This window comes from Rhinoraja longicauda, chromosome 18 (assembly GCF_053455715.1).
Source record: "Rhinoraja longicauda isolate Sanriku21f chromosome 18, sRhiLon1.1, whole genome shotgun sequence".
In the NCBI taxonomy this organism is placed as follows: Eukaryota; Metazoa; Chordata; class Chondrichthyes; order Rajiformes; family Arhynchobatidae; genus Rhinoraja; species Rhinoraja longicauda.
Window position 1 is genome coordinate 26,949,166 of NC_135970.1, and position 17,877 is coordinate 26,967,042.

Here is a 17,877-nt window from a genome sequence, read left to right on the forward strand (position 1 = left end):
GCTACATATAGAAACATAAACATAGTTGTTATTCCTTAAATTTATAGATTATGTTCTTGGTACTCTTGGAAATTCTTCAGAGAACTTTCTTCAGATATTCTTGTTGCGTTCTCACAAAGTTATTTGTGTCTGCATTTTCTAATGTTTTGGCTTATCCAAGAGTGCAGCATAGAATTCATTTTTTTCAGAAAAGAAAATAGCATTCAATAGATTGTGTTTTGCATTGGATATATTTAGGCATATGTTGTTGGCATAACAATAACTTGTAATTAGTTAATGTGATTTTACTATGTTCTTTAATCAGGGAACCAATTTAGTGGCTAAAAAGATCTCAAAAAGTACTTTGACTGACTTGATGTAGCCTTTTTTTATTGCAACACAATGATTTATTTTTTCAAAAGTCCAAAGTTTGGTAGAAATTTTGCGAATGAGCGATGAAATAATTTAAGCTTGTCGCCCTACATGTATTGTTGCAATTGAAATGGGATGATTAAAGTATACTGGAAGGCAAGACGCTCACAACCCATCTGAAGAAGGTCCATGTTCTGCATAATTAAGAGCACCACTGTAAAGTGCCTCTGAATTACTTACTCCATAAAAGCACTGTATAAATACAAATAATCACCTTCACGATAATTGGAGTTTTGCTTGGACGCATTGTCTGTGGTCGAGTTTCCTCTGTGTGTGTTTTGAACCTAAATGGATGTGGCTGAAAAAAACATGTGGGAAGGATTCTTTTAAAGAAAGCAGCTGGTATGCTAAATTTAAAGCCACAGGAAAAAGGAGTCAAATGTTGAAAATAACAAAATGCCGATATGTTTTTTTAACACTGTATGCAAATTTCTGCATCTGTTCTCCTCTTGCGTCTGTCACAACACAGATGCCGGCAGTGTGGTGTCGTTACAAGTTAAAACAAAATTATACTTCTGCTCGCATTGTGCTGACCCACTTAGAGGGGATGGCAGCTGGCAGCAATGTGAACACTGCCACAAGAGATAAAGATATTTAGCTTTACTGGCTGCTGTCTTCCCTACATGCCTTGTCCAGATTTTAGTGAATTTTCATCACTTAGGAAAAGGACTGCAATTTGTTTGAAGAATATGGATGTACATAACTGTTAGTTTATTTTGAGGTCTACAACATACAAATTCAAATAAAGTAAATGCTCTGTTGTATAATTTAGCAGAGTGTGCAGATCTCAGAACTACAAACTTGGCTTTTGTTAATAAGGAATAAGATAAGGGCAATAATATAGCACTTAAAAAAAAAAAAAAACAAGTTAAATTATACATATGCTAATTGCCAGACAAATGTTCATTTGTATAGCATTTGCCATCTGGCGATTTTCATATAAACATCATCAAATTTGACATGGCCTTGGAAGAGTTAAGAGTGTTTAAAAAGGCAGACATTCAGGAAGGAATTTCCAGGATTTGGGTCTCAAGTCACCGAAGGCAAGGCCAGCAATAATGCAATTGATATCAGAGATGTGAAAGAGGCCGGAAACTGAGCTCTTTTGAAGAGTTATAAAATTGGATGAGATTGGAAGGACTTGAAATACAGGATGAGCTTTAAAACTGAGGTTTTGTTTATTGAGGCACCAAAATAGGTCAACAGCGTGAGGTCTGGGGTCAACAGGCCTTGGTGTGAGTTGTTGACTGGACAACTTGCACCAAGAGTTTTGGATGATAGAAAGTAAATGAAAAGAGAATCTTAGATCCCAGCCAAGCACAGTTTGGAGTTTCAAAGTCTGAAGGAAATTAAGGTGTAACTGAGTTTCAGCAGCACGTGGGCTGAGTCAGGAGCAGAATCTGTTGATGTTAGTTATAGACCTGCTCAGAAGAAATTACAGACAAAGACACTGAAGGGAACAGATATCACAATTGCAAAATAGTGATTCAGTTTCAGAGAATTGTTAGGAGAATTGGCTGTGAGTGAGAGAGAAAAATGTTTTTTGGCCTTCTCTTTACTTAATTCAGCCAAGATTCAGCTCATCCCGAAGTTCGACAAGTAGGCTGACAATTTAGGAATGTTGGAGAGTCAGGTGAAGTGACAGTAAGTTAGAGCTACGTGTGGAAACTAGTGTAGTTTTCTTGGATGATACAGAATGACTGATTTGTGTTGCTGTTTTTGCCCCACCATCCAAGTCACTGTAAAGTGGCTGCATTCACCAACAAATTTAGAAATCTTTCTATTTTACCCCCATTGTTTCTAATAACTGTTTTACTCTTTTAAATTCTTTTTTTTTAATTCACAATTTAAATACAAAATAGTGAATATCGTTTATTTCACTTGAACTGAATGGTGTCAGGTTAAAAAAAGGGGAAGTGCAACGAGACCTGGGTGTCCTAGTACATCAGTCACTGAAAGTAAGCATACAGGTACAGCAGTCAGTGAAAAAAGCGAATGGCATGTTGGCCTGCATAACGAGAGGAGTTGAGTATAGGAGTAAATAGGTCCTTCTGCAGTTGTACAGGGCCCTGGTGAGATCACACCTGGAGTATTGTTTGCAGTTTTGGTCTCCTAATTTGAGGAAGGACATTCTTGCTATTGAGGGAGTGCAGCATAGGTTCACGAGGTTAATTCCCGGGATGGCGGGACTGTCATATGATGAAAGAATGGAGCTTGTATTCACTGGAATTTTGGATGAGAGGGGATCGTATGGAAACATATAAAATTATTAAGGGATTGGACACGCCAGATGCAGGAAACATGTTCCCAATGTTGGGGGAGTCCAGAACCAGGGGCCACAGTTTAAGAATAAGGGGTGGGCCATTTAGAACTGAGATGAGGAAAAACTTTTTCACACAGACAGTTGTGAATTTGTGGAATTCTCTGCCTCAGAAGGCAGTGGAGGCCGATTCACTGGATGCATTCAAAAGAGAGTTAGATAGAGCTCTTAGGGCTAGCGGAATCAAGGGGTATGGGGAGAAGGCAGTATCCGGGTACTGATTGTGAATGATCAGCCGTGATCACATTGAATGGCGGTGTTGGCTCGAAGGTACTCCTGCACCTATTATTTATGTATCTATGTGTAACTAGGTTTACATGTTCTCAGAAGTATGTGGAAACATGTGCCATAACTGAATTATCCCTTGAGTGTTTTTGGTTTTAACAGTGAAAATTGAATTTGCTTCCTGTTTTCATCATCGGTCCACAAACATTTTAAGCCAATTGTTGCCCCAGCACAGTTGGGACTTGACATTGAGTTGGCGCCTTTTAGGCAAAATCATATGAAGCATACCAAGTTCTGTGTGGGTAGTAATAGGTCTTACCACTTGAGATGATCATGAAAAATAAGATATTTTGAAGATTAAAAAATGTTTGAAACTGCATGTACCTTCATATTTGGTATTTGGGTCCTGACCTGGATATTTTTGTGTCTGCTTTAAACAGGTAATCAATGTAGATGGAACAGGCCGTAGAACACTTGTGGAAGATAAACTTCCTCACATATTTGGTTTCACTTTGTTGGGTGATTACATCTATTGGACTGACTGGCAGAGACGCAGCATTGAACGTGTTCATAAGCACCGTGCTGAGCGGGAAATAATCATAGATCAGCTACCTGACCTAATGGGATTGAAGGCAACAAGAGTTACAAAAGCTTTTGGTATGTAATCTTGGTGGATAATGCTTTATTTCTGTTTATGCAAATTGACTATTGTTGACTGTTTACTACTTTAAACTGCAATGGATAGTGCAGATTGAATATTGCATGAGAAACATTTACAGAACAAACAAGCTCCTTCATTCTCCTCCGCTGAAGCAATGACTCAGAATTCTACAGGTGCCAAGTTTTGTGTGATTATTCATAACATGTAAGGACAAGATCAGATTGCTCCAAATGCCTTTGAATTGAATATCTTACCCATCTTGTATGTCTGCACCATATGTGGAAAATATTGGGCTGGACTATCCGTTAAATGAGCCTCCGCTATGATACCAACAGCCATGCTTTACCTTCCATTGCTCCATCATTGCAGTGGAATCTGGAATCTTCCTAAATCTCTCTGCCTCTCTCCTTCAAAAATCTACTTAAGTCCCATCTCCTTGACGGAGCCACTGCTCAGCCGTTCCAGAATCAAACACCATATGATTGTGCTCCTGTGAAGCATCTTGACAAATTAAAGATCAAAATGAATTGACATACCCAGTACCTGTCAGCATTTCTCTAAGGAACTGCCAGCTAACTCTCATCATGATCCAGCCCAATCACTTGAGAGAGGTTTACAAAAGTACCTTTGTTGGACAGTGCTGTAGTACAATTTACAGGTTCAAGCCAAGAGAAGCAAATGGCTATTGTCGAAAGTGATCTCCCTTTTATAGTCCAATCTTCAGAGTAATATACTACTGATGGGTTTTGCATATGGAGTGGTCTGTGTGTTTCTCACCTCATCATCCAACTATTGTTTACGTGAGAGTACTGTGCATCATCTCCAATGCAGCAGAACTGCAAAATTAAGTCTTGAGTTACTTTGCTTTATTTTGATGTAATAAATTATTTGAATAATGGTATCATTGTATATTGCTGTTACAGGAACAAACCCATGTTCAGAGAATAATGGTGGCTGTAGCCACCTATGCCTATATGTGCCTCAGGGTCCGCGCTGTGCCTGTCCAATGGGCCTGGAGCTAATAATGGACATGAAAACTTGCATTGTGCCCGAAGCCTTCCTCTTGTTCTCCAGTAGGGCAGACATCCGTAGAATTTCCTTGGAGACCAATAACAATGATGTGGCAATTCCATTAACAGGAGTGAAGGAAGCATCAGCTCTTGATTTTGATGTTTCTGATAACAGAATTTATTGGACAGACATTAGCTTGAAGGTAACAAATAGTTATCTGTTCTGAAAATAGTTTTTTTTTGTAAGTTAAGGAAATTATTTGGCTTTGAAATCTATTAGTTGAATCAAGAGTAAGATTAGACAAAGCATCTACTATGTGGATTACAAAGGCTTCATGGACTGGATGGCCTGTTTCTGTGTTGTAATAATCAATGTTTATATTCAAAACAAAGCATAAATGTCAATATTAAAACTTTTGCATATGAAGTCACTCCTAATTAAATAAATGACATGCATTCATAATAATAATATATATATTTTTTTATTTTTTTATTTCATACACAAAAATACATATATGTTAAAATTGCCAGTAATAGTGAATTAAATTAATACATTGTGCAAAAATATGGTTTGGCAGAGGAACTTGCTGAAAATATAAACAATATTTTTATAATGCAGAAATTATGTCGGTTTCTCGTTAGCACAAATAATGGTTTTGAAGGCAAAGTGTATACAATCAACAAGACAAATAAATACAGTTTCTATGATTTATAACATGTTTCTACTTGAGAATCTTGGATATATCATAGCATTTACATTGCATGAAGATAAATTGTTTAATTTTCTGGCAGTTTCATAATTTATACAATGAAAATTAGTGAAATCAGAGAGGTTAAAATTTGCACTTTAAAATTGTGATTTTTGGAGAGAAACTAATTCAACTTTCAGATATTATTCAGTGAACAAGATGTTTCCCTTCTCAAGAAATATTCAGATGATATTTTGTTTGCCATGGAAAAAAATAAGACGATATTTGAAGCATCTGAGACATAATCTTAGATATTTAATCATTTATGTTGTATTTTTCTCTATTAGACCATTAGTCGAGCTTTCATGAATGGAAGCTCTGTTGAACATGTGATTGAATTTGGTCTCGATTACCCAGAAGGAATGGCAGTGGACTGGCTGTCAAAAAACCTTTACTGGGCAGACACAGGCACCAATCGAATTGAGGTGGCACGGCTGGATGGACAATATCGACAGGTTTTAGTGTGGAAAGAGTTGGACAATCCACGGGCTTTGGCTCTTGATCCTTCTGAAGGGTAAGAGAATGAAACGTACCTCATTGAAACGTACAGAATAGTGAAAGGCTTGGATAGAGTAGATGTAGAGAGGATGTTTCCACGAGTGGGAGAGTCTAGGACTAGAGGTCATGGCCTCAGAATTAAAGGAGGTTCTTTTAGGAAGGAGATGAGGAGGAATTTCTTTAGTCAGAGGGTGGTAAATCTGTGGAATTCTTTGCCACAGAAGACTGTGGAGGCCAAGTCAGTGGATATATTTAAGGCAGAGATAGATAGATTCTTCATTAGTACAGGTGTCAGAGGTTATGGGGAGAAACATAGAAACATAGAAAATAGGTGCAGGAGTAGGCCATTCGGCCCTTCGAGCCTGCACCGCCATTCAATATGATCATGGCTGATCATCCAGCTCAGTAGCCTGTACCTGCCTTCTCTCCATACCCCCTGATCCCTTTAGCAAAAAGGGCCACATCTAACTCCCTCTTAAATATAGCCAATGAACTGGCCTCAACTACCTTCTGTGGCAGAGAATTCCACAGACTCACCACTCTCTGTGTGAAGAAATGTTTTCTCATCTCGGTCCTAAAAGACTTCCCCCTTATCCTTAAGCTGTGACCCCTGGTTCTGGACTCCCCCAACATCGGGAACAATCTTCCCGCATCTAGCCTCTCTAACCCCTTAAGAATTTTATATGTTTCTATAAGATCCCCCCTCAGTCTTCTAAATTCCAGCGAGTACAAGCCCAGTCTATCCAGTCTTTCCTCATTTAAAGTCCCGCCATCCCAGGGATCAATCTGGTGAACCTTCTCTGTACTCCTTCTAAGGCAAGAACGTCTTTCCTCAGGTTAGGAGACCAAAACTGCACACAATACTCCAGGTGCGGTCTCACCAAGGCCCTGTACAACTGCAGCAGAACCTCCCTGCTCCTAAACTCAAATCCTCTTGCTATAAATGCCAACATACCATTCGCTTTCTTCACTGCCTGCTGCACCTGCATGCTTGCTTTCAATGACTGGTGCACCATGACACCCAGGTCACGTTGCATCTCCCCTTCTCCCAATCGGTCACCATTCAGGTAATACTCTGCTTTCCTGTTCTTGCCGCCAAAGTGGATAACCTCACATTTATCCACATTATATTGCATCTGCCATGCATTTGCCCACTCGCCTAATCTATCCAAGTCACTCTGCAACCTCCTAGCATCTTCCTCGCAGCTAACACTGCCACCCAGCTTCGTGTCATCCGCAAACTTAGAGATGTTGCATTCAATTCCCTCGTCCAAATCATTAATATACACTGTAAATAACTGGGGTCCCAGCACTGAGCCTTGCGGTACCCCACTAGTCACTGCCTGCCATTCCTAAAAGGACCCGTTTATTCCTACTCTTTGCTTCCTGTCCGCCAACCAATTTTCTATCCACCTCAACACTGAACCCTCAATACCGTGTGCTTTAAGTTTGTACACCAATCTCCTATGTGGGACCTTGTCGAAGGCCTTCTGAAAGTCCAGATATAACACATCGACTGGTTCTCCCTTATCCACTCTACTAGTTACATCCTCGAAAAATTCTATAAGATTCGTCAGACATGATTTGCCTTTGGTAAATCCATGCTGACTTTGTCCGATAATTTCACCACTTTCCAAATGTGATGCTATCACATCTTTAATAACTGACTCTAGCATTTTCCCCACTACCGATGTTAGGTTAACTGGTCTATAATTCCCCGTTTTCTCTCTCCCTCCCTTTTTAAAAAGTGGGGTTACATTAGCTACCCTCCAGTCCTCAGGAACTACTCCAAAATCTAAAGAGTTTTGAAAAATTATCACTAATGCATCCACTATTTCTGAGGCTACTTCCTTAAGCACTCTGGGATGCAGCCTATCTGGCCCTGAGGATTTATCTGCCTTTAATCCATTTAATTTACCTAACACCACTTCCCGACTAACCTGGATTTCCCTCAGTTCCTCCATCTCATTAGACCCCCGGTCCCCCGCTATTTCCGGCAGACGGTTTATGTCTTCCTTAGTGAAGACAGAACCAAAGTATTTGTTCAATTGGTCTGCCATCTCCTTAATCCCTATGATCAATTCACCTGTTTCCGACTGCAAGGGACCTACATTTATCTTAACTAATCTTTTTCTCTTGACATATCTATAAAAGCTTTTGCAGTCAGTTTTTATGTTCCTTGCCAGTTTTCCCTCATAATCTATTTTCCCTTTCCTAATTAAGCCCTTTGTCCTCCTCTGCTGGACTCTGAATTTCTCCCAGTCCTCTGGTATGCTACTTTTTCTGGCTAATCTGTATGCTTCATCTTTTGTTTTAATACTATCCTTGATTTCCCTTGTTAGCCACGGATGCACTACCTTTCCTGGTTTGTTCTTTTGCCAAACTGGGATGAACACTTGTTGTAGTTCATCCATGCGACCTTTAAATGCCTTCCATTGCATGTCCACCGTCAACCCTTTCAGCATCAATCGCCAGTCTATCTTGGACAATTCACGCCTCATACCCTCAAAGTTACCTTTCTTTAAGTTCAGAACACTTGTTTCTGTATCGACTTTGTCACTCTCCATCCTAATGAAGAACTCTACCATATTATGATCACTCTTGCCCAAGGGGCCTCGCACAACAAGACTGCTAACTAACCCTTCCTCATTACTCAATACCCAGTCTAGAATGGCCTGTTCTCTCGTTGGTTCCTCGACATGTTGGTTTAGAAAACCATCTCTCAAACATTCCAAGAAATCCTCTTCCTCAGCAACCCTGCCAGTTTGGTTCACCCAATCTATATGTAGATTGAAGTCACCCATTATAACTGCTGCACCTTTAGTGCACGCATTTCTAATTTCCTGCTTGATGCCATCCCCAACCTCACTACTGCTGTTAGGTGGCCTGTACACAACTCCCACTAGCGTTTTCTGCCCCTTAGTGTTTCGTAGCTCTACCCATATCGATTCCACTTCCTCCAAGCTAATGTCCTTCCTTTCCACTGCTTTAATCTCCTCTCTAACCAGTAACGCTACCCCACCTCCTTTTCCTTTCTGTCTATCCCGCCTGAATATAGAATATCCTTGGATGTTGAGCTCCCAGCCTTGGTCACCCTGGAGCCATGTCTCCGTAATCCCAACTATATCATAATCATTAATAACTATCTCCACATTGAATTCATCCACCTTATTACGTATACTCCTTGCATTGAGACACAAAGCCTTCAGGCTTGTTTTTACAACTCTCTTACCCCTTATACAATTATGTTGAAAAGTGGCCCTTTTTGATTTTTGCCCTGGATTTGTCTGCCTGCCACTTTTACTTTTCACCTTGCTACCTGTTGTTTCTACCCTCATTTTACACCCCTCTGTCTCTCTGCTCCTGCTCCCATCCCCCTGCCACATTAGTTTAAATCCTCCCCGACAGCACTAGCAAACACTCCCCCTAGGACATTGGTTCCATTCCAGCTCAGGTGCAACCGTCCTGTTTGTACTGGTCCCACCTCTCCCAGAACTGGTTCCAATGTCCTAAAAATTTGAATCCCTCCCCCTTGCACCATTTTTCAAGCCACGTATTCATCTGAAATATCCTCCTATTCCTACTCTGACTAGCACGTGGCACTGGTAGTAATCCAGAGATTATTACCTTTGAGGTCCTACTTTTAAGTTTTTCTCCTAGCTCTCTAAATTCACCTTGTAGGACCTCATCCCATTTTTTACCTAAATCGTTGGTGCCAATGTGCACCACGACAACTGGCTGCTCACCCTCCCCCTCCAGAATGTCCTGCAGCCGCTCAGAGATATTCCTGACCCTTGCACCAGGGAGGCAACATACCATCCTGGAGTCTCGTTTGCGGCCGCAGAAACGCCTATCTATTCCCCTTACAATTGAATCCTCTATCACTATAGCCCTTCCACTCTTTTTCCTCCCCTCTTTTGCCGCAGAGCCACCCACGGTGCCATGAACTTGGCTGCTGCTGCCTTCCCCTGATGAGCCATCTCCCCCAACAGTATCCAAAATGGCATATCTGTTTAGGAGGGAGATGACCGCAGGGGACTCCTGCACTACCTGCCTACTGCTACGCTGGCTAGTGGCCACCCGTTTCCTTTCTGTCCGCTTATCTTTTACCTGTGGTGTGGCCAACTCACTATACGTGCTATCCACGACCTTCTCAGCATCGTGGATGCTCCAGAATGAGTCCAACCGCAGCTCCAACCGTTCAATGCGGTTTGCCAGGAGCTGCAGCTGGACACACTTCCTGCACATGTAGTCATCAGGGACACTGACAATATCCCTGGCAGGAGAATGGGGCGAGGAGGGAGAGATAGATCAGCCATGATTGAATGGCGGAGTAGACTTGATGGGCCGAATTGCCTAATTCTGCTGCTATCACTTATGAATGTCCAGTCTGTTAAGGTATCTGTTCTAAAGGTTGACAATGTTTTGTTCGAAACTTGCTCGTTGGATTGAAAGTCAACCAAACGTGTGGATAACGGAAATAACATCTGCCTTTAAGAGTTACAACATTTCACATTTCAGATTTCTTACATTAGAGTTTTCAGTTTCAGTTTATCTATCATATTAGTGCCATTAATGTATTTGAAGATTACTTCTATTATTTATCCTAACATTAAGGAATTATCAAGAGCTCAGGAAGACTGAGAGCTCATAAATAAAAAATAAAACATTAGCAAACATCAGTTTGCATATGGGTGTTTTGTCCATTATAAATCAGTCTGTTTTGTGTTTGAGTGCAGTTACCATGGAATCTTGGGTTTAGATACTGTAAGTAGATCATTATGTCAGCATCAGCTCTAAAATGTAGAACAACAGGAGCGACGTTAAAACTGCAATAATCCACAAGTCAACTTTTTTGAAAATCCTGATGGAGCAGCATCTGGCTCAACTCATTCTGTTCCTGCGCTCCTTTTAAACTCATCAGACTCCATTTCTTGCATTCCCTTTAAACTCAACAGGGTTGCCTTCCATACCACAGTCCCTTTAAACTCATCTGTTTTCTGCACTCCCTTTAAACTCAAAGGCCTAATCCCGGCACACCTTTTAGTACTCATTGGGATCCTAATCCCACATCCCTTTTAAACTCACTGAGCTGACATTCCCATGATCCCTTTAAACTCAGCAGGAGCCTGTTCCATTGCTCCCTTTAAACTCAGCGGGACCCTGCGTCCAGCACCCCATTTACACTCATTTGTTTCATTGGAATTTTTTATTATGCTGCTGCATAGAGTTTGGAAAAAAAGTGAATTAAATGTGCATGTAGGTATATTAATAAGAATAATTTCCAGTAGAATTCCAGTACCACAGCCCCCCAAGGATGCTGGATTATCAGAGGTTTAGTGTTTACTTTGAGTCCATTTGGAATTAATTGTAGAATACTGCAAAGATCAGCTGAATTGGAGCTTTGCGGTGATACAAACTCAATTGGTAGTCCACTGGGGTAGTCAACCTTTAAACTTATTGCTTAGCTGAACCTCCACCATCTTAAAATTGATCTTGAGACTTCAATCCTTTGTACGTAAAATGAGTTATTATTATCTAAAGCTGTATTAGCAAAATTGGCAAACAATAAATTACTATTGAACTTGATACTTGATTTGACATTCAAAATTTGATCTGCTGTAAAATATTGTTCCAAAGACGTACAGGTATATAGGTTAATTGGCTGGGTAAATGTAAAAATTGTCCCTAGTGGGTGTAGGATAGTGTTAATGTACGGGGATCACTGGGCGGCACGGACTTGGAGGGCCGAAAAGGCCTGTTTCCGGCTGTATATATATGATGATATGATGATGAAAATGTATTTTATAAAAGCACCTCCTGCCTTCATGACAATGGGAACGAGCATCTATTTGGAAGAGGAAGAATAGACCAAAGCATTTCATGGATCTTGATTATTAACTCCTTTTGAGAATCTTTATGGAGTGAGTTTGGTCAATCCGCTTCTTTATGGATGCAAGTCACATAAAACTGCCGTCAATCTGTCAATAATCTACCTTTCTCTTGGGTGTTAGACTGAACTCAGTAATACCTCCATTTGCCAAATCGGAAAGAGGATTATGAGTGAAAGCCTCTTCTCAGAGACATCTGTATATAATTTTGTTCGATAGAAAGGATAGGATAGGTTTAGAAGGATATGAGCCAATCACAGGCATGTGGGACTAGTGTAGATGGGGCGTGTTAGTCGGCGTGGGCAAGTTGAGCCGAAGGGCCTGGTTCCATGCTGTATGACTCTATATCAATAAAGGAAGTAGTAATGTTGCCACCATTCAAATATGTTGGGCGTTGTCTCACTTTAGTTGGAAGTAAAAGGTTCTACGTTTTCAGAGAATATAGGACTGTTTTTAAAATTTAATGTAATCCTTCAAACAGAGTGTTGGTAATCAAGTCGTACTTTTCCGGTTTTTACAGGACATTGCTGTGCACAAATGGCAGCCATGTCCCTCATGTTACAACGATTAAATAAATTGAATGGTATTTAAGGATGTGTGAGGTGCTCTACTGATCCAGATTACTATAATTTTTAAGATGATAAGTAGAACGCTTCTTGGAGGTTCAACAGGAAATGTTCTTCTTGCAGCAGCTTGTTAGTAACTTGATGCTCATGCTGAAAGTCCAATATTGTGACCTATAATTGCAAATAGAAAACTTATTTGAAATGAGAGAATAGAAACATTGTGCATTCCAAAGTTTTAACCCAATAACTGTCGGGTTTTACACGATTTGCCGCGGAAAGATTATGATTTTTGAACGATACCAGTGTTCACTTCCCCAATATCAGTGATGCAGGATCACATGTGAAATTTATTTGCCTCCAAAGTGCTTTGACATCTTTGTTTCCCTGCAACAGGTTCATGTATTGGACTGAATGGGGTGGTAAGCCCAGAATTGTTCGCTCCCATATGGATGGCACCAATAGTGCCGCTCTGGTAGACAGAGTAGGCCGTGCCAATGGACTTACCATTGACTATGCAGAGAAAAGACTCTATTGGACTGACTTGGATACATCAATGATTGAATCTTCAAATATGCTGGGTAAGAGAAAATCCAGACATGGCCCAAAAATGTTGTGAGATAATGAGAATTACAGCTTTGCTCTGTTGTAATTACTTTTCTTTTAAATATGAAACATGTGTCGTTTTAAAAGGTTCTGTGGATTTTGGCTGATAGGGGATAATGACATGTTACTTTGAGTTGTTTCCAGAATCTTGAACTGAGAAGAAACTGCTGCACATTTTTAATTCCAAGTATTTTGCATGCCGTATTGTCTGTTGAATTTGTCTGTTCAGAGAAATATAACTTTAAGTTTGATATTCTTCATTGTATGTTTGGCCAGTAAACCATCTCTCAACCTCCCAAATTTGGGGCATCTAGGTTTCTACTCAAAATGAGTCTTCAATCGTTTTCCTGTGTACATCAGTGTTTGACAGGAAATAGCAGAATTCAAATACTAGCAAGATGTTTTGCTTTTCAGTCTCCATCTGTGGTCAGTTTCTTAGGATTAAGACTTCATGGAACAGTCGGCTGCTTTCTGTGATTTTTTTTTTTACTGCTAGAAATTGGGTTTTTTTACATTAAAAAAATACTTAAACTGTGGCTGTTCAGTCAAAATAAATTGGGTTTAACCAAAGTCTACATCCTGATCCTATCCAAGCCAGGCTGACAATTTTCTGTTTGTCTTTTTGCATCATTTATGTATGCATATGATTTGCAAAAGGTAATCGTTGATTTTTTGTCATTCGCAAATCAAGGACAACAGCGTGAAATCATAGCTGATGATCTTCCTCATCCCTTTGGACTAACACAGTACCGGAATTACATCTATTGGACTGATTGGAATTTGCGCAGTATTGAGCGTGCTGACAAAATGAATGGACAAAACAGAACACTTATTCAAGGACATTTGGACTATGTGATGGACATCTTAGTTTTTCATTCTTCACGGCAAGATGGCTGGAATGAATGTGTGCAAACCAATGGACACTGTTCTCACCTATGCCTTGCTGTGCCAACAGGCTACAAGTGTGGATGTGCGTCACATTATGTACTCGATGGCAATAACAGAACTTGTAGTTGTAAGTCTTTATTTTTGTTCCTTAAAATTATATTTAGTGAATACTAGACCAAGTGGACCCGTTGGGCCCAAACCTCTCCTGCATTGGTGCAGCACCCTGTCCTCCCCCCCCCCTCCCCTCTCTTCTCAACCCCCCCTCCTCTCTCCCTTCTCCCCCACTCCCTCCTCCCCTCCCCTCCTTTTAAATTTTAAAATGTGAATAACTTTAAAAACATAACACCGATTTCAATAAAACTATTTGCATTATCACTAAAGTGACAATGGTGAGTAAGGTGGGCCTAAAATTGTCGTGCTATCGTGTACCGTTTTGGCTGAAGTTCAGTCACAAACAAGATAACAAACGAGAGATTTAGTATATAGATGAATGCTAAGGTTATTAAAATCATTCTTTAGACTTTTATGATCATTTATCTCCAACAAAAGATATAGGGTCTATAAATGTCGAACAAGAATAATCGGGAACAGTTTCTAAGCTCCAATGTAGGTACAATTAAGGTATATTGAAAGCATGGTTAGCAAAGGTTAGTGAATATTAACCTTTCTTGAATATTAACCTTATGCTAAATAGTCATACAGCTGTAGATTTACAAAACTGCTACAGTGAAATGTAACTATATTTTTAATTGGAATATTATAAAGCAAGTATCATTTGTTTGGGACATTGTCCCGCTATGACTCCACTGCAACTGAAATACAACATTATTCATTCCAGGCAATCTGTATCACTCAACTATACACCGATCAGTCAAAACATTATGACCACTAACAGAGGAAGTGAATAACATTGATTATCTTGTTACAATGGCACCTGTCAAGGGGTGGGATATATTAGGCAGCAAGTGAACAGTTAGTTCTTGAAGTTGATGTATTGGATGCAGGAGAAATGGGCAGGAGTAAAGACCTGAGCGACTTTGACAAGGGCCAAATTGTTATGGCTAGACCACTGGGTCAGAGCATCTCTGAAACGGTAAGGCTTGTGGGGTGCTCCCGGTCAGCAGTGGTGAGTATCTACCGACAGTGTTCCAAGGAGGGACAAACTACAAACCGGCGACAGGGAAGTGGGCGCCCAAGACTCATCGATGCGCGAGGGCAACGAAGGCTATCCCGTCTGGTCCGAACTGACAGAAGGCACGTCTCAGAAAATTTTAATGGTGGACAAGGGAGGAAGGTGTCACAATACACAGTGCATCGCACCCTGCTGCGTATGGGGTTGCACACGGAGGACCAACAGCATATTAGGCAGGTGGTCATAATGTTTTGGCTCATCAGGTCATAATGTTTTGGCTGATCGGTGTATCACTCAAATGTCAAATAATTTATGTTTAATATATTGTTTCAAACGTACATGCCATTATTAAACAAACCATGTATTTGAGGTATCACATTTCACGGCACCAGCTAGCTATTCATTACACCTACATTTGTCCACAAACTGTGCTTATTTTTTTGTCCTTGAACTTGTGTTCTTTAGAAAAGGAAAGTGTAGAAAATATTTTAATGCAGACTCGAAGCAAGATATAGGTCCAGAAAAACCGAAGAGACAGAAACTGCTTGAATTTGATGTTTAACTGAGCACATACTGTACAATCACAAGAAGTTCTTTCTGATTTATTCTTTAATAACAGTGAACACTGATAATGCTCTTATACTTACACCAAAGTCAAGGTTAACATTATCATACTGCGTCACAAAGTGATTTCCTCTTGCAGTTAATTGCCATGAATCAATTTTGAAACATTTGACTATAACTTTGTTTAATTATAATGCTTGTTTAACATTTCTATTGTTTTAGCACCCATTAGTTTCTTGCTATTCAGTCAGAAGACTGCAATTAGTCGTATGATCGTGGATGAGCAACAGAGCCCAGACATAATTTTGCCTATACATGGCTTGCGAAATGTAAAAGCAGTGGATTATGATGCTGTTGACAAGTTGATTTACTGGATAGATGGACGCCAAAATATCATCAAAAGAGCTAGAGATGATGGCTCTCAGGCAAGTAGCTCAAGCTATCCTCATGAAGGGTATCTCATGACAGTAGAATTCTATTTTACTTTTGATTAAATGGGTGTCTCAACCCTCCTTGCATTTCCTCACTTTTCTTTCCTCTGTTCCTGAATCAGATGCACCTTCAACTTGATTGTGCTGAAACTGGCCTGACACCAAAATCACTGTTCATGATCTCTGCCTGCCCACATTAATCTGGATCATTGCAGAGAGCTGATGTTGCTGACCTTCTTGCCCAGGAGTTAGCAGCAAGTTGCAATGAGATCTCTGCTTTGATGTAGTAATAGTCCTGTAGCAATACCATCTGATATCAATGCCAATGTCAAAACAACCTCTCAGTCTTTGACAGGAGACAAAGCTGGAGAAGGAGTTTTGCCTTGCATGAAAGCTAGTGCAGCGTTTTATTTTAGTTTGTAAATGATCTCTCATATTCAGACATCTTCAGATCTATTAAAAATTATGTAACTAATTAAAAGATTTTAAATGATAAGTTAATTAAAAATAAATTGAAACATATCTCAAATCCATAAACATATTGCGTTAAACTGAAATAATAATCAAAAACAGGGACACACTTTAGAGTCGCATTAAAATGAATGGGATCTCTGATCTCATGCCAGGTCTCACCAGCATAGGATTAAAGAAGAACAAGATTGTCCAATGTAATTCCAGCATGGAGTTCAGCAATCGATCAGAATGACAGGTATACGTCAAAGATGTTTTTACAGGGGAATTGTACAACACTGAACTGCTGGTCACAGGCAAGGCAATTTTGCTATTTATAGTTGATAATATAATATTATAGGTGTAAAATGGGATTTAGTGATTCATTCCAAGTGTCCATCTGAGCAGCCCTAACAAACTTTATCCTCTCTTTCACTTTAATTTTGTGGCATTCTGTTAGATGCCACCAAATTACAGCCAGAATCAAGAAACCTATCCAATTTTGATCCCAGACTGTTAACCCTTTAGTTATTGGTAATCTCAGTGCAGACCGGATTCAATACTGGAAAATGTGCTTTTGTTGTCCTTCGTCAAATCACTCTTTGCATTTATGCATTGGACATCAGTGAAGATTCTAAATGCCTAAGTTTGCATTATATTCACAATCAACGTGTGCAAATTATTTAGCAGTACAATAGAATCCTGACTACAAATCATTTGTTGACTGTTTACTTTTAAAGTTATTTTTACAGTTGATGCTATACTCGTACTTAATAACTTACACCCGAGTACAAAATCAGGCATAGATCATCTTTGCATTCTCGTGGATAAATACAATTCTTATTGAGCTGTCTGTAAGATATCTACTTTGATCATTCCTCAATTGGACAGTTTTGAAATTCTTTGAGCTCTAAAAACTTGCTGTTTTCTGAGAGAATTATCACTTTCACTTTAAATGTGCTTTGTTCACATTCTGCCTGCCAACTAGTGAACTCTGAATTGAACTAATATGAGGGCATCTCCAATTTTTCCCTTAGTCATTGTTTTTGGTTGTGCCATTTGCCAAAAGCCAGCATAAGACCAAGAGTTCCCTCATCAAGAAAACAATGAACAAGGAATTCCAGGCACTTTCTGTGTACTTTGATTCTGCAAATGAGAAAGCACTGCTCAGAATTCAAATCAGCTGTAAAAGCACTCTGTACTTTGCTTCCATAACTGATTCCTATTCATTTTTAATTTAGCCTCGAATGGAGATTTCATTGAAGCAGCCATTCTGAAATTTTGTTGCATGAGTGCTGTATCAGGACATTAAACTGTAGGCACCAACAGCTTGATTCTGTTGCAGAAGAAAGTGTGCATAAAATTATTGCTGTCAAACTCATTCACCACCAAACAATAATACATTATATAAAGAATAATTCTGTGATTATTTTAATAAGAGAAGTAGTTTTGTTACATTGTGCATGTATTTTAATTTG

At 39.7% G+C, this 17,877-nt stretch overlaps 1 protein-coding gene across 2 annotated transcripts in view; it reads left to right on the forward strand.

The window, feature by feature from the left end:
• lrp5 (low density lipoprotein receptor-related protein 5) overlaps nt 1-17,877 on the forward strand; it is a 161,774-nt gene that overhangs the window by 128,243 nt on the left and 15,654 nt on the right. For both annotated transcript variants that reach the window (XM_078415374.1, XM_078415375.1), the window contains exons 8-13: nt 3,397-3,613; nt 4,541-4,830; nt 5,664-5,890; nt 12,725-12,909; nt 13,626-13,949; nt 15,741-15,943. In XM_078415374.1, the coding sequence (XP_078271500.1) occupies nt 3,397-3,613; nt 4,541-4,830; nt 5,664-5,890; nt 12,725-12,909; nt 13,626-13,949; nt 15,741-15,943 (1,446 nt within the window). The remainder of the gene's footprint in view (nt 1-3,396; nt 3,614-4,540; nt 4,831-5,663; nt 5,891-12,724; nt 12,910-13,625; nt 13,950-15,740; nt 15,944-17,877) is intronic.